The 26,226-nt window shown below is 51.4% G+C and overlaps 1 protein-coding gene across 1 annotated transcript in view; it reads right to left on the bottom strand.

The window, feature by feature from the left end:
- Positions 1–15,743, bottom strand: part of LOC147412381 (acrosin-like) — a 52,974-nt gene extending 37,231 nt beyond the window's left edge. Inside the window, exons 1-5 of the mRNA XM_086481424.1 lie at positions 15,661–15,743; positions 15,148–15,348; positions 14,544–14,809; positions 14,112–14,257; positions 13,371–13,620 (exon numbers count right to left, since the gene is read on the bottom strand). Of these exons, the coding sequence (XP_086337550.1) occupies positions 13,371–13,620; positions 14,112–14,257; positions 14,544–14,809; positions 15,148–15,348; positions 15,661–15,731 (934 nt within the window). The 5' untranslated portion in view covers positions 15,732–15,743. The remainder of the gene's footprint in view (positions 1–13,370; positions 13,621–14,111; positions 14,258–14,543; positions 14,810–15,147; positions 15,349–15,660) is intronic.
- Between the last annotated feature and the right edge of the window lie 10,483 nt (positions 15,744–26,226).

The raw sequence follows: 26,226 nt of genomic DNA, 5'->3' as shown, positions 1-26,226 counted from the left end.
CAGTTAAATCCCCCACCCTGCACCCCTAAATATGGTTAACTCCACAACTTGCACCCCCAAACCAGGGTGTATCTCTCATCCTGCACCCCCACATCCATGGGTGCCTTGGTGCTGGGGGACCACCCAGGCAGGGTGAGACACAAAAGATGACGCGGAGGCCACGGCCTCGCAGGACGCAGCGTTTATTGTTGGCAGGGGAAACTGAGGCACGGGGATGCGGACAGACCTGTGTCCCACCCCCTGCCACCCCAGCCCAGGGGATGCACCCGTGCCTCAGCAGGCAGGGCCACTGCCCCCTTGGGTTAAATAGCTTAAAAAACAAACAACCAAACCAAAACAAGCCCAAACAAACAAACAAACAAAAAAAAACAAAAAAAAAAAAAAAAAGAGGAGATTTTAAGGGAAATAAAAGGGTGAGAAGCCCCAGAGCTCAGTGGGGACCAAGCCCGGGGCTCCCAGGAGCCTCGTAGGGGAAACTGAGGCACGGGGCGGGAGGAAAAGTCAGTCCCTCATCCCTGCAAATGGGATCCTGCTTTGCTGTCAGCAGGGGAAACTGAGACACAAACCCACCTCCCCCTCACCTCCCTGCCCCCTCCCCCAACAACTCCAGCAGCCCCAGTTCTCCCAGTCGCGCCTTGGGAGTGCTCTCCCCAGCCCCGGCTGGTTTTGGGGCTCGGGTGGGGGTGACCCCTCACCGCGGAGGGCCGGGCCGGCGGCTGCCACTCACCGTAACGTCCCCGCCTGCCCCCCGAACACCCCCGGCCTGGCCGCGTTGGGCGGGGACAGGTTCGGGCCGCGGAGGCGAGCGGAGAGGCGGGGCGGGGGCTGCAGAAGGGGCGGTGCCGGCGGCCGTGGTCGCGGCAGAGGGTCTGGGCAGGGCGGGGCAGGGCCCGCACCAGGCGCTCGGGGGCGGCTTCTTCGCCCCGCGACGGCCCGCAGCCACCTCCGCGCGTGCCAGGCGCCGCCGGAGGGCACCGGCGGGACCGGGGGGGGGGGGGGCGGGGGGGCTGGTGGTCGCCCCCCTGGGCGCGGTTTCTCCTCCCTCATGAGCGGGGGGCAAGCGCCAAACGGGCTACTGAGCTCTGCGATCAGGCTTTTGCAGCCGAGGCCGGTTGGTGGGGGGTTGGCCGCGCTGGGATGACCTGCTCTCCGCCACACTTTGGCAACCCCTGGACGCTGCCGGGGCTTTTCAGGGCAGGGCCACGAGCCACAGCGGGGGATCGGTGAAACCCCCCACTCGATCGCTCTTCCCTTCCGACCAAAGCTCCGGTCATACCGCCGTGTGGGGGGCTGCTCCAGGCGCAGTGATTTGCCACAGAAGAGTAAAATCATTTTGGACGTTGATACAACGGGGAGGAGTCGGTGCAGCTCGGCAGTCAGGAGCGCTGACCAGGATGATGCTGGACTCCCAGTTCATGGGGAGTGTGTGAGCAACCACGCTCAGCTCAGTGTGGACACTTGCATCATTTAAAGGTCAGGCTCGCTGAAACACTTCCCTGAACCGAAGCCGCACTGGGTTGTGCCCTAAAAACCCCCGGGACCGCCCAGCTGCACCAACCCCAGGCGTCTCCACCGGCGCGCCGTTCCTTGCAGTCTGGTCCGCTCCTGCCAGCGCAAGCCCCGATCCCTGCTGGCTCCTCGGGACGAGGCGGGTCACCCCGCTGCCGCCAGCAGCACCTGCCCCAGCAGCGGGGCCGTGTGCCCAAACCTGGTATTTCCCTGGCCATGGAAGTGCAGCTGGAGTGAAGGCCGAGGGCCAGCGGGGAGTGCCAGCGCTCACGACACCCCTCTCATCCGAAGGGTCTTTGCTGGAGCAGTGCTGAGGGACAGGCTCTACTTAGACCATGCAGAAGGTGTATTTATTTTTAATCAACTTCCTTGCTGACAGGTGCACATTTCAGTGAGAAAAGATCATTAAACAGCTTTCTGTACCACGGAAGTCTAACCATGCAAAAGAAAGATTATTCTGTTTTTCCCGGAAGAAAACATAAACTCCGAAAACAAGTCTCAGCACTGAAAGCAAATTATTAATTTAATAGCACTGTAAAACCAGATCACAAAACCACACATGCAAGACATACTATTAGGATGTCTAACTTGGAGCCTCTTTCCCTTGAGAATCAAGACAAAACCGATTTCACTAGAACGGATGGGTTATTTCTGTTACAGCAGCAGTATTTGGACAAGGCAGGTGTTACCATTCTTACAGCTACAAAAGCAGTGCCCTTCAGGCTTGACAGCTCCCCACTACTGTTAAGGCCAGAGGACAAGTTCATAGAAACCTCTAAATTGGGCATTACAAGAATTAAAAACCCTCAGATATGTGATTTTCCCCCTATGCCTATGCAGAAGAATTAAAGCCCAGACAACGACCATCAGAAACAGCAACCGCATTAAACAAGACTTCGTGAGGAATTTGTGAAGTAAAATTTTTCATCTTTTTTTTTTTTCTTTCAGCAGTATACAAAGAGCCAAACCAAACCAAACCCTAACAGACTTATTTTGAGACCTGACTCTAAGATCTTAAAGTAAAATCAATTATTTTTTCCATTCTCTTTTTTTTTCTTCTTTATTTTAATTTTGCAAGCAAAGGCCTGTAACGTTACACGAACAATCCCTTTTCGATGTGACATCACGTGGCTATGTACTTCCCAGACTAATGCTCAGGAGCAACCACAGCTCAAACACCACACCGGGGTTTTGTTGGGTTGGTTTGTTTTCAAAAACATTTTATATTCCTCTCCGGTAAGAAAACAACAACAACTTGCCTGGGGTCCTGTGATCAAAACCCCCAAAATTCTGCCAGTGACACAGGGCTCGGAGCCAAGTATTCATCTGATGGCTGTTCCTGTCTCTTCCCTCGTCACTCCCTGCAACTGGAAGGAAAGGAGAACACTACTTGTGTTCCTGATCCCTTCACCACTCCTCCCAAGACCCTGAAGTCTCTCTTGATTGCCCTTGGACTTCTGGTTACAACTTCATCGCTGCCTACCTGGAAAATCAATCCCGGATAATGTACAGGGTACTAACGGATAGGCACACCCTATGCCATGCCATCCCCCCCCCCCCCCCAAAAATACTTATAGTCACGTGAATTGGTGGGGTAAATTTCTGTTAGGCCATGGTGCTGAATTTAAAGCAATCACTTAGACGTAAAATACAACTGTAACAGGCAGAAAATGTTCACCTCACTTTACAATGTTCCAGTAATTTAACCTTTGAAGGACAAGGAAGAGATAAATCACCATTGTTCCACCAAGTGAAAATCCAATGACCTATTTTCTGATGATACAAGGTAAGCGCCAGACTGCAGTACTGTAATTCTTAAAGTTATCTTTTCAGGGAAACGGTCAGTATTTCTCCGCCCTCACTGAAGAGGGTATTTCAAGCAAGAGTTAATGCAGACAGCTGCAGTGCACAACCATCTGCATCAACAACTCAGCAGCCTTTTGCCACCTTACCAACTGTTTTCTATCACCTAAAACTGTTAGCTGTCCCGCCCTTTTCACCAGCAGGGCGGGACTGCAACATTTCCTGACTGCAACAGATCCAAGATGTTCACAAAATGTACCTCCTCAGGGGACACCACATGGGTGACTCTGACAGGAAAGGGATCTCCTGGAACAGGTAGCGGTGGCAACAGGTACGAAGGCAAACCAGGAACGTCTTCTTCGAGTAGCTCCTAGACCAAGAGAGGTTTTGGTCAGGCATCATGTTTAGTAACAAAATGGAAACTAGCTTTGGTATGATTCCTGGCACAAAGGAGTTATGTATTAAAGGAGAATGTAACCAGCATGTCTTTGATGAAAAAGATATTAATCAACATTTCCAACAAAAACTTAAGCTAAAAGATAACAGAACAGAACTAGTTAATTAACACTTTTAAAATAGAAAGCATCTATCTTTGAAATGGTCCTAACACACTGACTTGCTAACTTGGCTGCTGTTAATTCAAAAGTGCACTGAATATGGCATTCCCTTTAAAGAAAGAAAATATTTAGAAAGAAAAATGAAGATAACAGCAATTTACCTGCACGGATTAACCCGAATGCCGTGCCCAAGGCTACTGCAGTTTGCCAGAGCAAGCTATCCCTTACGAGAAAGGCAAAGGATAATTTGACTCCTTAGCCGCCAGCATCATCCCACGTTCAAAACAGATCACAGACTTTGCAGGGTACAGATACCCATTGTCTGGGCAGCACAGCATGCTCCGGTCTGTCGTCTTCTAGACCCTTATATTGTACAGGTTCAGCTCTACGTGCCGTGCGCTCACTTGGCTCAGGACAAAATCAACCTTGGCACATTCCATTATGCCTTTAAAGTAAGGATGGATAGCACATAGCTCAGCTGGACCATAGCTCCGGGGTACAGCTCCTGTCCTCTCTCGTACTTTAATGTCATACGTAACAAAAGGCACAATTTCTCTGAAATAATTTTATTTTTCACACATCTACTTGAACAGTTTTCATTCTGCCCAAAACAAAAAGTGGAAGCAATCAGATACCGATAACTGCAAAATAAAACAGCTTAAAAAACCCAACAAACCCATCTTGATAAATACCGGTAAAGAAAGGACATCTAACTAGATCACAGACACACACAAAGTGCCAGATTTCTGCCAAACCACCAGGAATATTGTGACGGGCCACCTGACTGCACCTGGCTCTGAAGATTCCTCTGAAATTCCTGCTTGTTCCCAACAGAGCACTGCACATCGCCCAGCCGGGCACCTTGGTCACCTCTCGTGCGCGTCTGAAAGAAAAACTGCCCTCGCAGCTCTGCTGTTGTGTTACCAGCCCTTCCTCGCTGCCAGCAGGGTGCTTACTGCCAGATCTGCCACACCGGGGCGTGGACAGCCCAGTTGCAAACACTGACCCTAAAAACGTGTCCTGCCAAGACCTCTCAAGGAGCTACCCATTTCAAACGGCTGTCCCTCTGCCTTTCCGCCTTTGTGCCTGTTCTTGAAACACCTGAAAAGGCCTCGCATTCCTTAATGCATCTTTGAAGCCACAGCCAAAACCCTGAATGTTTAATAGATAATTCACACATCACCTAACACTGCACACTTAATAAGGCAACACAGGAGCACTTTTCAGCACGAGGAATTCAATCCAAAGAAAGCAAAGGGCAGGCTGCAGGGCAGCGTGTCACCTCGTACCTCCTTCACCACACGCAAAGCTTTGGCCATGAGCAGCCTACATGAGCCCAGCCAGTAGGCTGAGGCATTAAAGACGTCTTTAGGGTGAGGAAGATCGAAGTGACAGTCCGGCAAGTCTCAGATTCTGTACTTCCCCGACACAGACAGGGTACCGTAGACTTCCCTTTCCTGTTGACAAAAGGAAAGCAGAAAGGGCTTTCTACCCAGGTGTTTGCAGAACGCCTTTCCACTGGACTTATTGCGAACATCAGCCACAGAACAGGTCTTCTTGGTGTCACAGATGGCGGGACCCACGACCCACACAGCTGGCCTTCAGCATACGGCCACAGTCACGTGACAGCCCCGTCCTTCATCCAGGCCTGGCCTGATAAATTTCTAACAAGGAAACAACAGCTCAGGGGATCGGGCAGGTCTTTCAGTCATACAGATCACCGGTTCCAGAGGGAATTAACTGCCTGTGTAAAAGTGGGGAACAGGGACAGGAGGAATAAGCCTTCCTGCAAGCCGCAGGGCCCAACCACCTCGCAGTCCCAGTGCTGGGATCTGCAACGCTGCCGGCAGTGCTGCAACACCAACTGCAGCATCTGCTCTCCTACCATGGAAGCCCACGTGGAATCAGAGGAGAAGGAACCAGCCCTTCGCACGCTGCTGCTTCTGCCTAAAGGGTTCTCCCTCTGCCTGAGGAGACGCTGGTCCCTCCTAGAACGGCTGGTGGCTGAACAGCTCCTGGTGAGGCTGGAAGCGCTCAGACGACTACAAGTCAGTCCCATCACAAACGGCTGTGCGTCAAGTCTGTTCAGCACGGCCTTGGCTGTCATTCAGAAGGCAGGGGCTCACTGAATGAACGTGCCCAGGGTGTCAACAGCAGTTTGAAGCACAGCTCTCCTCCGACCCGAGCTGACGGACTGTTCCAAAAGCCAGCATTGCCATTTCCAGGGACAGATTACAAGGGACCAGGCTGGCCAAGGGCTCGCTCAGATCATGAGCTTAAAACCTGCAGACCTCAAGTACCTCCCTACGGAGGGGCTGACAAGCAGCGTGGTTAAATACAAAAACAGGCCGTAGGAGGAACTGGGGACTTATTTTGGCTCAGACGCTTGGAAAGGGTTTGTCGTCAACTGCTGTAGAAAAAGTAATTCTAGAAATGACGGTTAGTTAAACCTCAGCTCAGAACAAAGAGATTAAAAACTCGTCTGTCAAATGAAGCAAGGTCACAGTCCCCCAGGCCTGAATCTAGGAGCACAAGGCAGCACCTGTACCTACACGTATGCACATGAAGACACGTTCATGTGCACACGTTCACCCAGAACGAGACGAGACTCGCTGCCGTGAGCTCACCACGCCCAGGGTTCTGGGGTGCTCTCCAACACCCTACTGCCTGCCAGGGAATCTCCTGGCTAATGACTAAGCTGGGATGGTGCTACGGTAACAAAGACCAGCTCCTGAACTCGCCTGTCAGCTCAGCAGAAGCGCATCTCGCAGACAGGAACACACTCTGAAGCAAGACACCGGTGTAGCGGGCTCTGCATAAGCAGCTCATTACCACTGTTAACAGCACGACAACACTCCCAGAACAGACCACAGTCCTTACCAGGTTACCTACCCGAAAACACGCATGTGAAGCAAGGAAGTAAAGTTACTATAAAATAATAACATGGGTAATGGCTGTACTTTACATAGTAACGGTATCTTCAGCCAACGCAGCGTAGCAGCTGGCTTGTGAGGATGGAGGGCTGCTGAGCCTCTCTGCAGCTAAACCCAGAGCTGATCGCGGCTGAACATTCTCAGAGCTGCAGGCTTCCCCCTTCTGCTGTTCCCGAGGCTCGGCTCCCAGAACCAGCTCGAGCTCTGGACGCCTTGCCCTTTTCTGGTCCACAAATGAACACCTCCAACACTCATTTTCTTACACATTCTTCTGAACCGCTTATTTCTGGATCGGGTCTGCTTAATGCTACATGCCTTGCGGAGAGCATTCCGGGCTTTCCGAATGCTCCTTGCTTACAACCGCCTTATGCAGCTTGGTGGCTGTTTTCCAAATTTCATTTTTGTTCTAAGGGTACAATCCCATTTCAAGACAGTTTGCAGAAAGTCGCATGTCACGTGCTGACTTTACCAAAACGCAACAAGAGACTGATTCACCATTGAGGTTTCACCGTTACTCAGTTCTAACGCACGCTGAGAGATTCTTCTAACTGCATCACTGCCATGCACGCCACGATTACATCAGCAGTGACAGCAGCGTCCTCTGAAGGGGAAAACGATCCTCTGAAGCAGAGACGAGCAACTGAGCAGTCTTTTTAATGTCAGAGGGACAGCAGCAAGAGACATACCTACACACACAAAAAAGCTCACCAGCTTTGTTATGTCCTGACCCTCTTCAGCAACACAGAACTTCTGACATGCCATGAAGGAAGAAAGCGATGTTCCACCAAAATACAGGCTGACGGACAATTTGCCCCACGGGTTATCTGGTAATTCCTACTTACACAGGACAAAGTAAGATTAGAACAGGCACAGTGTGACTGAGGTTTTAGAAACAGCGACCCGGAAGTTCCAAACTGTCAGTCCTACGCGCGCCCCACTCATTCGCCAACAGGACGAAACCCCCAAGGATGGTCGTTAACGTCAGGTAACGACACAAATGGGAACGTGCCCGTCCCTGGAACGGCAGCCCCGACCACTCGGTCTAACACTGAAACACCATCCCACGTTCGCTCACTCAGCGATAAACCCTTCTCTTCCACAATATACCATTAGAAATTAAATTATCTGAAATTGCAGGTTTTCAGACAATACAGATTATCTGTTTCCCTGTAGTGTCATACGTTAATTTAAGCATGTCCATACTCGATTACGCCCAATTTTAATAACTTAAAATTGAATTTACAAGAATTTATGCTGTGGTAGGTAGGATGCTTGTCAGAATGACAACACAGAATACAAACAGCACCAAAAAGCATTTTTGACCTCTAAAGGACACATTTCGGGCCTGAAAACTATAACAAAGGTAAAGTCACGGGAGAAAACTTTAGTTTGGGATTTTGATCTGTCTACGCAACACATTTACTGCTGTACTCCTTCACCTATTATTCCTGATGCAAGTTAAAAGGAAATTAAAGCAAGATAACAGAAAGTAAGCCTCATTCCACACCCATGAATACATTAAGCTACCTGAACATGGATTTCAACCTCCTCATGTGTAAGTAGTTCTTGAAGGCAATCCACTGCACCTTGCTGCCGAAAACTGCCAATCTGTTGGGTGAAAGCAAGAAAATCACCACACATTAAGACGCTGACACTAAGCCCCACACCAGCCTCAACACAGGGGCATGAAAATAGGCGACTATCATTGAAAAACTTGGTTGAAAACACCCATCACTGGTTTGATTTGTCTACAACAGTTTAAACGTTACCTGCTCTTTGGGACACTAAAACTTTCCGTGTGACAAAGCCCACCAGCCAGTTCAGACGTTGAAGTGGCTTAGAAAGAGACGCTGCTTGCCAAGGCTGACCTTTACCCCAGGCCTAACAAGGTCTGTGTGCACAATCACCCAAAGCAGAACCCAAAGACACAGAATTACACTCGGAGATAACAGACAACAGGAAACACAGGACACTTTAAAGACTTCTGTGTTTCCCTGCAATATCTGTCTGCGTCCCAACCCCCAGGCCGATAAGCCTGTCTGTCTGAATCTATCAGTTGAACTGCTCCCAGCAATAAAAAGGTTTTCTTTAAGAACAAGTTCAAAAGTGACCCAGTCGTTTCAGTAATTCACCTTTACTAAATGCACCATTCAAATGGGACTAAGGTGTGATGACACCCGAGAACGTTGTTTACATACCAATTACCGACTAACAAAACCCCTAAACCACTCACTCCCATGAGTTGAGCAGCGGTAACAGAGGGTTTCCTTCACAGCTACCTGCAGAATGACAGAAACTTTTGCAGGACTTGAAGACTGACAATTTTCTGGCTATTTTGCATTAAGAAATCCAGGCCCCCCTTCTTCTCGCTGCTACTGCAAAACAAACTACCACTCCTGAGTATCATCCTGCCAACTACCGCAGCGTCCCCTCTCACAAAGATTTAATTCCAAGGACAGCTGCTTCTGAAGCATGGTCACTTCATAAAGCAATCCGGCGGCTCCTGGTAAAAGCCTGCCTTGCTGAAACCATCCTCCAGCTGTTCTCCCCATCCTCGCAGGCAAGAAAACACGCCAGCAACTAGCCTCAACCTTGGTGGGACTCAACAGCGTACCAGTTTGAGTAACTATCAGCTAAAACCTCTTCCAAGTCACCGTTGCTCACCCGTACTGTCTTGTGGAGCTCACAGGGTATGCAAAACGCAGGAACACCAGCATACAGCGCGGCTGGATACAGAAGACACGGAATAACCCTCTCCATGTAACCATGGTCTATGTACTGTACCTATAGGAAAAGAAAAGCTTTCCTGAAATAATTCAGTCAAGTTTACTCAGAGAACTCGTTCATTGACAGCATTCACTTCTCTGGGGGAAAAAATAACGGTCTGCTGAGAGCAGGTGATGTGATGAGGTGGAAATGAAGGAAAGGATTAAAAAAACGCTATGGCAGGTCAGAAGTTCGCTTTCCAAACTTGTCTTGCAAGAGACCCCACGTGTTGTGCAATAACCCACAGCAGTTTAGAAGTGAAAGACATAAAGAATGCGTGAACCAGGCTGGAGTCAGACTTGCAAATCTACGTTGAAAGAGGGCAAGCAGACTCAAGAGTTTAGGTAGGATTAACTGCTCATTCGAAAAAGGAGCTCTGTACCTGTGCAGCAGAAAGCATTCAAAACACACAGCCAGCCCTGACTCTCTGGGTGGGGGGAAGCTAAACCCAAGTATTTTCAAAGCGTTCCACACATGGTAACACCAACAGCAAAAGAAGAAAAAACCTGCAAGGGATTACTTACAGGGGATCAAGGGGAGCTTTTTACTTAAGAACATCTATCATCACCAGGAAAACTACAGGAAAGATTGTGACAACTGAGATAGGTACGTAGAATTCATCTTTAACAGAAACATTAACATCCGGACAGTTACCACACTTTTAAGCAGAATGAGCATCTGGATAGTCAGGTCAGCTGAATGAAAAAAAAGGTGTGATCATAAACTGACGGTAGACGACTGGATTATTTGCCTTTTTTTTTTTTTTTTTTTTTTTTTTAACATACACGTGCGCCTGTTCATACACACATGCCCCCTCCCCCCATATAATCAAACTTACCTGGAGATAGGCACTGCTGAGTCCTACAACTCTACCTCGATACCACATGGCATCTGGTCCTCTTACAACACAAGCTTCTCCCTTTGCCCAGCAGTAGGGTTGCAGAAGACCAAGGCACTGGAAGTTACTTTGTATGTCAGTCATCAATTGGTTTAGTGCCGTTTCTGGGGGTGGGGGGAGGAATAAAAAAAATCAATTCAAAATAGTCTATAACATAGTAGTGCAAATGATTTCAGTCACCAAACCCCAGCAGATTCAGGTGAAGACCTGTATAAACAGAAACCACACGTGCTGCTCCAAAGAATATTTTCCAACACTGATACAATCTGTATGTATCGACGTCCAGCATATGCAAACACGCTACTGCTCAAAACAAAAAGCAAACTGCATTTCCAATTGGGAAGCCATTAGTATTTCTGGACTCTCATCTCAGAGAAGGAGAGTCTGTAAATTTTGCAATCGACACCTTGACAGCACTAGTACAAGAGCCTCTCCATGAGCAATGTAACAGATTGCCAGAGACAGCAGCAGGACACCATGAACCACCACCAAACACACGTCCAGACGACCCCCTGGAGACCGGGAAACTGGGTACTGAGCTCACGCGGAAAGGGGAAAGTCCAGCAGTAGCTGAGAACCAGGCTAACTCCCAAGCATCTTTAGGCCTGCACCTTCCTCAACAGCGGCAAAACATACCACCAGCTCCGCGTTCCAAAGCCAAGCACTCGTGGTTGCACCCCAGACTGCCCAGAGAAGCATTGTCAAACACATTTGACATTTTTGTCTGCTGCCTGAGCAGCAGTTGCTGATCCTGGGAAGGGAATGCCAGGCCTGTGAGGTCATTGTGCCCCGGACAGAGCAAGGACGAGAGCTGAGCAACTTGTTCATCTGGCAGAAAACAGCAAAAGGATAAGAGATGCTGGTATCTGCTTCTCCCTTCTAGAAACCTTGTGGGGGGAGATAACAGCCAAAGGAGGGAGCCTTGCTGGAGGCAAGAGGGCTCTGTTTTGTCTCACGAGTGCTGTGCTGTTCTCCGGTGCCAGGGACGAGCCTGAGAACCGTAATCAAGAAGGAACGATCAGCATCGATGGAGCCAAGAAGAGGCGGAGATATAGAGGAGGAGCAAGGGCTGCTGCTGGGCATAAAAAAGGGCTCCTCAGCACCCGAACTTTGGAAGCTCCCCCCACCAAGGATCATGATGATCGTTAGGACCAGCAGGATGCTGTCTGGACCTGGGACCATAGGGACGCCTTGGACCCGTGGTGGTAGCTATCCATCTCTGTCCTCTTTTCACTTTACTTTCTCCTTTCCTTTCACCCTCTTTCCCTATCACACACTACTTTGTGGGCAAACAATAAAGTTTCGCTGTCTGATTGTAGCAAACCCCTTTGGCATGGTCACCTTAATTTTGGACTTTCAGATCACAGCAAATGAACCATCACGAGTCCACGGAGTGGACCGTGACACACCAATTGCAGCGAGAGAGAGGAGTGAGAATATGGGAGAGGAATAGCCCTGCAGGCACCAAGGTCAGTGCAGAAGGTGGGGGAGGAGATGCTGCAGGCGCCGGAGCAGCGATTCCCCTGCGGCCTGTGAAGACCACGGTGAGGCAGGCTGTCCCCCTGCAGCCCGTGGGCGGTGGAGCAGATGACTGCCTACACCCCGTGGAGGGCCCCCACACTGGAGTAGGTGGGTGCCTGAAGGAGGCTGTGACCCCGTGGGAAGCCTTCACCGGAGCAGGCTCCTGGCAGGACCTGTGGCCTGGGGAGAGAGAGAAGGCCACGCTGGAGCAGGTTTGCTGCTGGTGACCCCATGAGGGGGCTCACGCTGGAGCAGTCGGTTCCTGAAGGACAGCACCCCATGGAGGAGACCCACGTTGGAGCAGTTCGTGGAGAACTGCAGCCCCTGGGAAGGACTCACGCTGGAGAAGTCATGGAGGACTGTCTGCTGTTGAGAGGGGACCCCACACTGGAGCAGGGGAAGTGTGTGAGGAGTCCTCCCTCTGAGGAGGAAGGAGCAGCAGGAACAACAGTGATGAACTGACCACAACCCCCATTCCCTGTTCCCTCCCGCCCCGTGCCGCTGGGGGGGAGGAGGGAGAGAAATCGGGATCAAAGTTAAGCCCCGGAAAGAAGGGAGGGGTGGGGGGAAGGTGTTTTAAGATTTGGTTTTATTTCTCAGTGCTTCTCTCTGAGTTAATTGGTAATAAGTGACATTCGTTCTCCCATGTCAAGTCTGTTTTGCGCATGAGGGTAAATGCCGAGTGATCTCCCTGTCCTGATCTCAACCCACAAACCTGTTGTTCTATTTTTCTCTCCCCTGTCCAGTTGAGGAAGGGGAGAGTGATAGTGGCTTTGGTGGGCACCTGCCATCTAACCAGGGTCAAACCACCCCAGCCAGGCCCTAAGCACGGGCTTGCGTGCCTTAACGCGTGCCCCCACAGCTGTCTGCGTGGCACGTTGTTGTCTCCTGTCCTCTTGCGAGCCTCGGTGACCCGTCTTCTCCATCCCATGGGGGCTCCCAGCCCCCTCCCCTCTGTCCAGGCACCGTTTCAGCCCTTTGGTGTGACGCTTCCCCTTTGTGCCCGACTTGTCTGCCCGCAGCCTCCTGCCGCAAGGGCCTGCCGTGGAAGTCCTTGCCTTGCACAGGAGACTGAACTGGACTGAAGCGTGGTCAACTGTGACAACTGGTGACTTTATTTCAAGAACTAAGTCGAGCGCAGCAAGTGTGTGCCCGGAGAGGAGCGTGGGCAGGACAGAGCAGACCTCTGGCACTGCGGCTGCCTTTGGATCTCAGCAGGCTTTGCCCCGGGAGGAAAGGGTGGTGCTACTCTGCAGCCTGCACTGGCTCCTGTTCCTCCTGCTGCTCAAGCCTTTATCCCCCTTAGGACCTGCAGGAGCTCCTGCAGCAGGTTAAAGAATTCCAGCAGCTTCTGCCGTGGAAACTGACAGGGCCTAAACCTGCCCGACTGGGTTGGGATCGGCCTTGGCCTCTGCACGGGGGCTGAGGTGAAGACTGGCTGTGGCGTTGGAGCAGCCGTTCCTGCTGGGCGCAGTCCCATATGCGCCAGGATCCAGTCGTAGAAGTGCTGCGTGGAGGTGTAGACTCCGGGCCGCTTGGCTCTGGCGCAGCCTTTCCCCCAGCTGGTCACCCCCACGAGCCAGAAGTAGGCAGCGTGCTTGTCTTGGCAGACGAGAGGACCACCACTGTCCCCCTGCAGCGGAGCGGAGGAGAGAGAGGGGGTTCCAGTGTTGTTGGGTGGCTCCAGCAGCACTGTGGCTGGCCCCTTCTCTCTCCCAGCACCTGCCAGAGCCGTATCCACTGCCCAGAAAGGCTCTGCTCAGGTGCTGGAGCCTGTAGGACCTTGTCCGGGAGGGGCTGGTGGGCCTGCAAGGTCGGGCGCTCTCCTGTCTGCCCCAGTGGATCCTGGAGGTGTGGAAGGGGGACGTTCCAGGACTGGGATCCGGAGCTCTGGGCTGGGGCAAGAGCACTGGGTGGCCTTTCTGGGCAGAGTGCTGGGGCTCTGGGACAAGGCGGGCGCTGGGCAAGGGCCTGCAGACAGGGAAGGGCAGGCGAGCCCCGACAGCGGTGGGGACCCAGCGGCGGGAGGGCGACTCGGCAGGCGCAACACGCGCCGGGGGACGTTTGGGCGCTGGCGACAGGGCTGCCTGTGCTGCTGGGGGCTGGCGCGGAGCACGCTCCTACCTGGCAGGTGTCGATGCCGCCCTGCGGATAGCCGGCACACACGTTGTGGGGGTGGATGGCCCCTCTGTACCAGCGGCTGCTGTTGCAGAGCTTGGCATCGATGAGGGGGACCTGGGCCTCCTGCAGGACAGCGGTCGATCCTCCAGCTGTGAGCACAGGAAGGAGTTAGCAGCCAGCAGCCCTTCTGTTCCCACTTCTCCTCCCCTGTGTGGGCGAAGCCCTTCCCTAGGGCTCGCCTTTGCCGCTGCAGAGGCCTTGTGCCGGGCTTGCCCTTCTGTCTCGCCTTGGCTAGTGGCTCGGGCCCATCTCTCCGTGGCCGTACGTCCCCACAGCCCGACTCTGGCTTTCGCCGCCACTGCTGCCATAAGCCCAGCCCATCTCCCCAGCGTGCCGAGCTTGCCCTCGGGACACGAGCACTGTTTGGGAACTCACATCTTGCCGTGGTGGCACCCCAGCCGCTGACGTAGCAGTTTGTCAGCTCTGACACTCTCAGCGAGGCGTCGGGCACGCAGGCCAGCTGTACGTAGTAGCCGCACTGGACAGGCTGGTCCAGTTCCAGCAAGGCGATGTCGTTCCTCTCCGTGCTGTTACGGTAGTGTTCGTGAACCACCAGCCGCTTGATGTTGCGCACTTGGGTCTCAGGGCCTGGCTGAGCCAAGTGGGTGGCCCCGATCACCACGCGCCACATGGTGACGTGCCTGGAAGGCAGATGGAGAGAGCGGTGAGAGGGAGTGGAGCCACGTGCTGCAGCAGCCCCGCAGTTCCCTGCCTTCTGCTTCCCAAGGCAGGGAGGAAAGCAGCACTGCGGAGGGTGCCACTGCCCTAGCACGCCTTGGGCACCAGGAACGTGGAGCTGGAGGCTGCTAGGAAGCGGTGGCACGAGCCCAGCCTTCTGCGGAGCAGTCTCTCAGCTGGGCTCACCAGTGCCCTGGCACTGGGCATACTGCAAGGCACCGGGATGGTAGGAGCTCGTGGGGCTGCGGACAGGGCGCCTGCTGGTGCTGTGGGGATAGCCCCCTTCCCTGCTCCTCCTTACCTGGCCCCGACGAAGCAGTGGGCTGCTGTGAGGACCCACTGCGGGCTGATGAGGGACCCGCCGCACACGTGGCCCGTGCCCACTTTCCAGGGGTTCTGGATGCTGACGATCCAGGGCCAGGCCCCTGGCTGGGCACCCGTGCCACCCACCACGCGCGACGTGCCGGAGGGAGCCGCCATGGGCCGGAGCCCGCAGGTCCCGCTGTAAGAAGAAACTCATGAGTGTGCTGCTGGACGGCTGTGCTGCTGTTGAGGCTGAAGGTCAGCCGTCTTCCCTCCCCCCGAGGGGCTGCACGGACGGCAGGGCCAGGGAACCCCGTGGCTGTGCCTCCAGCCCTCTGTCCGCTTCAGCCCCGTAGACGGCTTGTGCCAGCAGCCTGGGTGCTGGCAAGGAGCTGAGGCTCCCACACGGGTTCGGGAAGCTGTGGGGTGGCCACAGGGCACACGCGGGCCCCCTCCAGCAAAGCCCGTCAAGGGCTGCCCGAGCTCCCTCCCAGAGCCTCGACCCACTTACCCACAGCTGTCCCACATGCCGTGCGCAGGCCGGCACACGGCCAGCAGGACGAGGAGGGCGAGCAATTTCATCGCTGCCAGCAGCACGTGTCAGCTGCAAGAAGGAGGTCTTGTTGCCTCCAGTGCAGCTGTCGATGTACTGCCCGCAGCAGTCTCGCTGCCTGAGGTGCCCTTGGCCCTGGGGCTGATGTCACAGAGCCGCCGTTTCTGGGCGTGGGGCATGGTGACCTCTCGGGGGGGTGGAGGTGGGGGTGTCAGCAACATGGGGGGTTTCTAAGCAGGAGGGGAGGCAGAAGCTGGGATCGGACCCCCCTGACGGACCCCTGCTGAACACTCTGCCTGCAGGATGAGGGCGTGCGGGCCCCGTGGCAGGCAGCGGCGCCTGCCTCTGAGCGCTGCCTGCTCACAGCCAGCAGGAAAAGAGCAAGCGTGGCAGCACGGCCTCTTTGGGAAGTTCACTGCCACCCTGCTCTCTGCAGCCGTTCGCCTCCAGGTCCTTCCCAAAACCCACACACCAGAGAACATAACTGCTCTGGGCAGGACGCACTTGTTGGGTGTTGAAGAGCCAGTCCGGCCATCGCCGCGGCAGGCAAGCAGCGATGTGCAGCCAAACAAGCCAAGCATCCCCAAGCAGGGCCAGCTTCCCTGCACAAAGCCCAGTGAAACACAGATGCAGCACAGTCCACGCTGGCTAGGGCAGCCACAGCAACACCCTCTGGCAGGCTTCCTGTCCTCGCTGTCTAGGAGGTCTGTCGCCCTTCCGAGCCAACCCTGGCAAGGGCGATGGGGCGCCTGGTTCGTGCGGCCCAGGACGTGCAAGCTGAAGCTCCAGACAGAGAAGGATGCTCCTCCTGCTCTCAGCCGCACATGTCATTCTCCACGGCTTTGGGAAGCCCTGCACCAGCCTCATCTCACCAGTCCGCCTTCTGCAGCTGTATGGCGGAGCCTTGCCTTGCTCACGTGCTGGAGCGCAGGGCAGTCACGGGAGCACAGCGGCAACCAGCCACCGTGCGTGGCATTTGCTGAGCAGGGCCGGGTCCCTGGAGGGGAGACAGCAGCGGCTTGAAGAACGGCAGCCTCCAAGCTCGTGAAAGGTGCGGGAGCTTCCTGCCGTCATCCTGGCTTGGGTGGACAGACAGAAGGCACTGTAACGGGTCTGCATGGCAAGGTTTTGGTAGCTGAGGGGCTACAGGGGTGGCTTCTGTACGAAGCTGCTAGAAGTTTCCCCTATGTCAGATAGAGCCAATAACTAAGTGCGGGAGCTGCGTGAGGACACTGACACGATCAATGTGATCTAACAAGTGAACCTTTATTTCCGTGTTTTTCAGTGCAATATATAACCCTCGACCACACCCAATAAATACTGATTGGCTTCATCGCAAATAATCGGCCCATAGTCCAACCCGATTGGCCATATTGCGAGTCATGTTCAAGTCACATTCACAGATGTTCACACCCATCTTCTTCAGGAATTAAAACTGCGTCATTAATGGCGGCTGTCTCTTCTCCTGCACCTGCAAGATGTTGATGCCCCCTGCACCGGAAGTTGTTTATGCTTTCAGCAGTTCCGGTACGTCCCAGCCCAGGCTCTCTGAAAAGGCTGGATTGTTCACATGTCCCTTATTTCATAAATGTCCTCCCACAACTAAGAGATGGGATTTAGGCAAGAACAAATCAGTCAGTAAAAACATGGTTTTGAGGGAAAGATCCTTGTAAATCTCTAAGCTAACGGATGTAGTTTCTATTTTTTGTTTTAGAAAGCATAACACTTTTTTCTTTGTTGTTGTTTTTTTTTTTCCTTTGTTTTGTTTGGTTTGGTTTTTTTTAGGATAATCATGATTTCACCCAACACACTTGAAGCAAAGTATTTTCCTTTTACCTTTTCACATTTCAGTTCAACAGGTTTGGGGTTTGTTGCTGTTTCTGGACCGGTCTTAAAAGACTGCTCCTTCGTGGCTCCTGTCAAGAGTACGAACATGCTGTGGGAAATCAGACCCAGGAAACAAGCACAAATCTGTTCCACATAGTTCCTGAAACTTATAAGCTATAGTTTCCTGGTGGCAAGGCAGGGATGTTGTTAGTAATTCTGTTCCCTTCCTTCAGCTGGAAAAGCCCAAAACCTCAGAAACTTCCGTTCAGCATGAGATCAGGAGTGCCAGAGGCACGACAAATGCTGTGATTCTCTGGGGAGGCAGAGACATGACTGCTCCCAGTCACTGCAAAACCTGAGTGCCCAGGAGACAACAACTAGAAAGAGCTCTTTCTTCCCACTACAGGCAGCAACAGGATCTTACTTCCTTTCTCCAACAATTTTTTTTTGGTTGTTGAAGCTACTATGAACTTAGTATATTTGAAATTTCAAGTCTTTCAGGAAATCTGGCTGAACTCACTCACTGGATTCACAGGTTATTAAGGAAGGACAGCCAGACAGGCCTTGTTTCCCATGGCTGGAAACTTACCCAAGTCCAACACCAGAGATGGCTATGCCCAGAGTGTATCCTAGACTGAGAGATGGGAGATACTTATATGGATGTCTTTCAGGCCGCCTGATCATCTAGTTGTATGCTCTGGTGGTCGCTTCTGAATTGTGTCCACTTTTGAGGCTTAAAAACAGTGCCTTGCTCTGAGTATCAACATGCAATGCCTACTGGATCATAAATACTCTATTTTCCAAAATAAGAAAATCTCATCAGAAGCAGGCACAAAAATATTAATTCAATAAAGAAGACTTACATTAATTCACACCTGAAAAAAAAAATCCCCCTCTTTCTCTTCCACATAATTTTCAAAGGAAAGGAAACCCTCAAAGTTCTTTCTAAGAGTCCCAAAAGAAACTCCAAGGAAATAAATATTATTTACTTTGCATATCCTGCAAGACAGTAAGCAACCTCCCAAAGAGGGTCCACAGACTCCTTTCAGTATCAAAAATTTCCCTTGTGGAGACAAAAGAAAAATAGATCTATGAAGAACTACTACGGTTTAAAACGCTGTGAGAGGCAGACCGTTAATGCCTGGCCCTATCACCATACACAAGTGAGCACCCCGGGTTTTGTGTCCTTCACCAGTTTTATCGCGTGCTCCAGCGTTTCTCTGGCTTTGCGGAAAGGGTTATCCCCAACCTACAAAATTAAAAATAAACTGAAAATCTTTACTGCTAAACCCAGTACTAGTTCTTGGTAAACACAGTCCAACTTTGCTTACGAAAATTACTATATTGAGACAATATATTTTATTTAAGGGTTTAAATGCATATAATAAATAAAAAGGTTGCTTACATTACCCCAAAATAGCACAAATTAAAGGAAGGGTGATCACAAATTCTTAAGAATTAAAATAAAGGAAAATTTGGTTTAAACGTCTTTAGGCATGGTAGCAGTGTAAGGAGCATGACAAGATTGCTTAGGATCATTTTATCTGGTTTTTGGATTCTTCTGATTCTTCCTTTTATGAAAACCATGAAACAGCCACAGTGTTTTATTTTATTTCCGCTCTTACAACTGTAATCTACTTTTGGAGAGAGTTCTACAGAAATGCCAACTCCAAATGCTCTTTTTATGGGAAGAATAAAAAATAAAAGACTTTTTTTTTAAAGAAAGGATTGCAAATAAATCCCAAGTTGCTGATTTTCAGTACTACAAATAAAACCAGCTTTTGTGAAGGTATTTACATTAAACATGTTTCAAATAATACTACTGTGTTATCTGACTATGCTTTATTAACAGTGCCTTTTCCACAGTTTTTCTGCATTTTTACCTGCAAGGCTCACCTCAGTGCAGGGCACTCTTCCAGAACAATTAGCAGCGGAGTCACGACATGTAACACCAGCTGTAAATTCCAGACCCGACTGCCGAGCTGCAGGCATTCCAGTCACAGCCTTGTCAGGCTCATAAGCCTTCACGGGCTGTTTCACCGCTGTCCTCGGCTCCAAGATCCCTCCCAGCACTCCCGCCAGCACACCCTTTCTTCTTGAAGGCTGCCACAAAGGGAACCAAGGAAAAAATCACGTTCAAAAGCCCAACCTAAAGAGTGAGCAGTAAAAGCAAAACCCAGAACTGTTAAGATAATCGCTGTTCAGAGGACAAATTAGTTTGCAAGGTGCCTCAGGCACCAACGGTTTGGCTCTTCCCATAACTACCACGAGCAACCCCGAATGCAGGCAAAGCTCTTAAGGGCAGGGTAAACAGCTTGTTCTTCTTTGTTCTCATCAGCCCCACTCACCCACTGGTTAGATACCCTTGTTAACTGAAACGGGACTTCAAGAGTTAACTGTTCATTCTCCAAATGGTAAATGCTAAAGGAACATTGTCATTTAAAAATCTTGCAAATATTCTTTACTTGAAGTTTGTGGTTTACCTTAAATAGGTGTATGCTGGGGATTGACTAATTATTTGAAAGAGTTCCAGGCCATATTTATTACTTCCTTATCAAGCAGCCAGCAGACACCTCATATAAAACGAGAACAACAGAAAGCAGGTCAGGGAGTTTCATCTCCTGAACGACGACTCTTTGTCTAGGAAAACATTCTGCTCTACAGGCAGAGGAAGAATGAAGTGTTACACACAGATAATTACTGTTTGATCCCCAAACTGCACAAGTAAAACACAGTTGAATTATTGATTAAATGAGCCTTCAGTGTACATGAAAGCATAAAGTGTAAATATTTCCTGAACTGCCAGAAGTTCAGCCGTCTGACAAATATCAAAAAACATGGGGAAATGGGAGACTGAACCTCCCCCCCTTCTGTCTGCTTGTAATGCAGCAAAAGAGAAACCACAAGATCAAGCTGAAGTTCAGCTGCTCGGCCAACAGGAAGGGAAAGTGCCTGTCACAGAGCCCTGATATCGTCACCTTGACAAAAGCTCCTCCACTGGGTGACACTGGGGTATCATCTCTAATCTGGTACAGTCAGTCAAGAAGGGCTTAGCTATGTACAAAATTTCTTAGCTATGTACAATTACAAATAACACGTTATAATGACCCATGAGATTTCCAATCAACAGAATCGCTGTTAAGCTCCATCAGAGAGGCCACACAGAGTAACTCATTGTATCTTTCCATTTTGCATGGTTAAGACCAGAATGAACTACAACTGTCAAAAGAGAATGTCCTGGGTTACAGTGTAAAATGTGCCAAAAGAAAAAAAATATATTCTATTACCATCTTCAGGAGCTGTTGAGACCAGGTGGGGCGGTGCTCCCTGCCTCCCCCCCCTCTGGACTATCTCCTGTCAATGGGCACAACAATGCCTTATCGCCTGACCCATCGGTAACTCGCTCCTGGGCTATCTCCTGTTAATGGCCCATCAAGGAACTGCCTCACGACTCCCCATCCCATTGTGAGATACTCCGCCCGGGGAGGGGGGGGGAAGGAGCCAAGCAGTCCATGCCAAATAAAAACGGAGATTTTGAACACGCTAGCCGCCTTTCTTCCACTGGATTCCCAGAGGAGCTTTTCCCCCCACCTGAGTTCCAGAGGACGAGAGCTACCTGCCGACCACTGGACCTTCGGAGGAAGACCAGACTCTTTTACCTAATTGCTGCTTCCACAGAACTACACCCATCACTTCAGGAGGACTGCAGCCAGCATCTTATCGGACTGCTACTGCCACCCTAACAGGGTGTCAGGTTGTATTCCTGACTCTGTCAGTGTAAACCAGTGGGTTGTTTGTTTTTTCCCTGCCTTGTGTTATATATATATACATATTAGTAAATAACTGTTATTCCTATTCCCCATATCTTTGCCTGAAGGCCCGTTAATTTCAAAATTATAATAGTTTGGAGGGAAGGGGGTTGCACTCTCCATTTCAAGGGAGGCTCCTGCCTTCCTCCACAGACACCTGTCTTTTTCAAACCAAGACAGATTTTGGCGCCCAACGTGGGGCTCGAGGGCATCGAGAGATAAAAGGAATAACGGTTCTTGTGCGTTGGATATAGATTCCTTGTTAAGTGGCATCATGTGGGCTAGCTTATCCCGGTTCGTGTGGCATGTGGTGGTGGCTGTATTTCTCCCATTTGCAGGCCCTTATCTAAACATGGGTCCTATAACTAAGGCTACCGTGACTGTTATCCAGTTTGTTTTATGGATTAATAAGGTGAGGAATTCATGGCTTATTAACTTCCTCTGGAAGGCGGGCACATGGATTCGGAGCTATCAAACACTAAATGTATGCTTTTGGGGTTACTTTAATAATGGTACCTACTGTGAGGAAATGACACCGGGAGAAACTTTCTCCCAACCCCTAACCCAGCTCTTTGGGTCTACTCCACCAGTTTTCGAAGGATTCAGAGCTTTCCTAAGTGCTAATGATATCATACAGTGGCTGGTGTTGCTGATAATCCTGTTTTATTCAGTATTCAGAGATCAGGGGAGATTGGCTTGGATAACTACCCTGACTAGGAATGCTGCTCCAGAATCTGACCCTGCCTCACAGCTCACATCAGAAATGAACCACTCGGATTGGGTGAAGGAGATACGTGAGATGGGCCAGATGCTGAAGGAGTGCATTCTTTCAGCTGCTGGGAATCCCTCCTCCTGCCTTGAAGAGGGAGAGTCTAATGGTGCAGCAGTAGAACCCACAGACGTTACAACCGTCCAGGTTCCAGCTGAAACGCAAGGGCAGTCAGAGCCAGCAGCAGTCGCCCCTGTGGAAACGAGGAAATCTAAGATGAAATCAGACCACTCAGTTAAGAAAGGAGGGCCCTCAGAACCTGCAGGCGAGCCAGTGGTTGAGATAATCACAGAGTCCCTGACGTACGACAGTCTCCGTAATCTGCACAAAGACATCGTACGGCGGGGGCGTGAGGCTTTTACAACCTGGTTACTTCGGGTCTGGGATCTTATGGGTACGGGTGTGCAACTGGATGGCAGTGAGGCAAGGAATTTGGGACCCTTGACTCAGGACTCAGGTGTCAATCTGGTATTTGTAAGGGAGCCAGGGACCCTTTCCCTCTGGGAGCGGCTTTTAATGAGTGTGAGAGAGAGGTTTGTCCACAGAGAGAGAATGCAGGAGCACCATCATAGAATGCGCTGGAAGACCCTTGAGGAAGGGATCCAGCAGCTGAGAGAAGTGGCAGTATTGGAGGTACTCTTTGGGAGGGATGGACAGCATGGTAATGACCCTGACAAAGTCAGGTGCACAGGGCAAATGTTGTGGAATCTGGCAACTCTAGGGCCATCCGAATACTCCACCTTCATTGCAATGATTAATGCAGATAACGACCGAGAGACAGTGGGTTCTGTCACGAGCAAGCTTAGAAATTTTGAAAGCATGATCAATGGCCCAATGCAGGCTAACGTTTCTGCTGTGATTAAGAGCCTACAAGAGGAGATGAGGGAAATAAAGCAGGAGGTGAGGAGGAGCAGTTCCCATTTGGCACCAGTACAAGTCACAGGCCCCAAAGTCGGAGCCCAACGTCCCCCAGCTAGAGGGAGAGGGTACACCCCACGAGCTGAGCTATGGTACTTCCTGCGCGACCATGGGGAAGACATGGGAAGGTGGGATGGGAAACCCACTTCTGTCCTGGCAGCACGGGTGCGTCAACTCAAGGAGGGAAACACTAACCGGGGGAGTAACACTAAAGTGAAGGTAGCCTCAACCTCCCAGGACCGAGCTGCCAGATATTACAGAAGGGAGGATGATCTGACAGATCCCCTTGAAGGAACCTCTAGTATGTATGTCCAGGAAGGGAATGGTAACCAGTGCTAGAGGGGCCCTGCCTCTAGCCAGGGAGAGGCACGGGAAAACCGGATATTTTGGACGGTGTGGATCCGATGGCCTGGCACGTCAGAGCCACAAAAATACAAAGCGTTAGTTGATACTGGTGCGCAGTGTACCCTAATGCCATCGGGACATGTGGGGGCAGAACCTGTTTCCATTGCCGGGGTAACGGGGGGATCGCAGCAATTGACTCTGTTGGAAGCCGAGGTGAGCCTTACTGGGAAGGAGTGGCAGAAACATCCGATTGTGACTGGCCCAGAGGCCCCGTGTATTCTGGGCATAGACTTCCTCCGGAACGGTTATTACAAGGACCCAAAAGGTCTCAGGTGGGCATTTGGGATAGCTGCTGTGGAGGCAGAGAGCATTAGGCAATTGAACACCTTGCCCGGACTATCAGAAAACCCATCTGCAGTAGGACTCTTGAAGGTGGAAGAGCAACAAGTGCCAATTGCCACCTCGACAGTGCACCGCCGGCAGTATCGGACGAATCGAGATGCCGTGATCCCCATCCACAAAATGATCCGCGAGCTGGAGAGTCAAGGGGTGGTCAGCAAGACCCACTCACCCTTCAACAGCCCCATTTGGCCTGTGCGCAAGTCTGACGGAGAATGGAGATTGACTGTGGACTATCGTGGCTTGAATGAAGTGACTCCACCGTTGAGCGCTGCCGTGCCGGACATGCTGGAACTCCAGTACGAGCTGGAGTCCAAGGCAGCAAAGTGGTATGCCACTATTGACATTGCCAATGCTTTTTTCTCCATTCCTCTGGCAGCAGAATGTAGGCCTCAGTTTGCCTTCACCTGGAGGGGCGTACAGTACACCTGGAACCGACTGCCCCAGGGGTGGAAGCACAGTCCCACCATCTGCCATGGACTGATCCAGGCTGCACTGGAAAAGGGTGAAGCTCCGGAACATCTGCAGTACATCGATGACATCATTGTGTGGGGGAACACAGCAAAGGAAGTATTTGGGAAAGGAGAGAAGATCATCCAGATTCTCCTGGAAGCTGGTTTTGCCATCAAGAAGAGCAAAGTCAAGGGACCTGCCCGAGAGATCCAGTTCCTGGGGGTAAAGTGGCAAGACGGACGGCGTCAGATCCCCACCGAGGTCATCAATAAGATCACTGCGATGTCTCCACCAACCAGCAAGAAGGAAACACAGGCTTTCCTAGGCGCCATAGGTTTTTGGAGAATGCACATTCCTGAGTACAGCCAGATCGTGAGCCCTCTGTACCTGGTTACCCGCAAGAAGAACAATTTCCACTGGGGCCCTGAACAGCAACAAGCTTTTGCCCAAATCAAGCGGGAGATCTCTCATGCGCTAGCCCTTGGCCCAGTCAGGACGGGACCAGAGGTGAGGAACGTGCTCTACTCTGCGGCCGGGAACAATGGTTTGTCCTGGAGCCTTTGGCAGAAGGTGCCTGGAGAGACTCGTGGCCGACCACTGGGATTCTGGAGTCGAAGTTATAGAGGGTCTGAGGCCAACTACACTCCCACAGAGAAGGAAATCCTAGCAGCCTATGAAGGAGTCCAAGCTGCCTCGGAAGTGATTGGCACCGAAGCACAACTCCTCCTGGCACCCCGACTACCGGTGCTGGGGTGGATGTTTAAAGGAAAGGTTCCCTCCACCCACCACGCCACTGACGCCACATGGAGCAAATGGATTGCCCTCATCACACAGCGCGCCCGTATTGGAAACCCAAATCGCCCTGGGATTTTGGAGATAATTACGAACTGGCCGGAAGGTGAAGACTTTGGCCTCACTGACGAAGAGGAGCAGGAACAAGTGATGCGGGCTGAAGAAGCTCCACCGTACAACCAACTACCAGCAGAGGAAACACGATATGCTCTTTTCACTGACGGTTCCTGTCGCATCGTAGGGATGAACCGGAAGTGGAAAGCAGCCGTATGGAGCCCCACACGACAGGTCGCACAAGCTACTGAAGGAGAAGGTGGATCAAGTCAACTTGCTGAACTCAAAGCCGTTCAACTGGCCCTGGACATTGCTGAAAGAGAGAAGTGGCCAAAGCTCTACCTTTATACTGATTCATGGATGGTAGCCAATGCTCTGTGGGGCTGGCTGGAAAGGTGGAAAAAGGCCAACTGGCAGCGTAGGGGAAAACCAATTTGGGCTGCTGATGAGTGGAAAGATATTGCCACTCGGGTAAAGAAGCTACCTGTGAGGGTCCGTCATGTAGATGCTCATGTCCCCAGGAGTCGGGCTAACGAAGAACATCGTAACAATGAACAGGTAGATCAGGCTGCAAAAATAGAGGTGTCCCAGATAGACTTAGATTGGCAACATAAAGGAGAGTTGTTCTTAGCTCGATGGGCCCATGATGCCTCAGGCCATCAAGGCAGAGAGGCCACTTATAAATGGGCACGGGACCGAGGGGTGGATCTAACCATGAACAGTATCTCCCAGGTTATCCAAGACTGTGAGACCTGCGCTGCAATCAAGCAGGCCAAGCGGGTGAAGCCTCTGTGGTACGGTGGACGATGGTCGAAGTACAGGTATGGGGAAGCCTGGCAAATTGACTACATCACTCTTCCCCAAACCCGTCAAGGCAAGCGCTACGTGCTGACCATGGTGGAAGCAACCACTGGGTGGCTGGAGACCTACCCTGTGCCTCATGCTACTGCCCGGAACACCATCTTGGGCCTGGAAAAGCAAGTTCTTTGGAGACATGGCACCCCTGAGAGAATCGAGTCAGACAACGGGACACATTTCAAGAACAGCCTCATAAGCACTTGGGCCAGAGAACATGGAATCGAATGGATATATCATATCCCTTATCATGCACCAGCTGCCGGGAAAGTTGAACGGTGCAACGGGCTACTTAAGACTACC

The sequence above is a fragment of the Leptosomus discolor genome, unplaced genomic scaffold (genome assembly GCF_034619465.1).
Source record: "Leptosomus discolor isolate bLepDis1 unplaced genomic scaffold, bLepDis1.hap2 HAP2_SCAFFOLD_71, whole genome shotgun sequence".
Taxonomy (NCBI): Eukaryota; Metazoa; Chordata; class Aves; order Leptosomiformes; family Leptosomidae; genus Leptosomus; species Leptosomus discolor.
The sequence above is the reverse complement of the archived record's forward strand: the minus strand, read 5'-3'. Positions and strand labels throughout refer to the sequence as shown.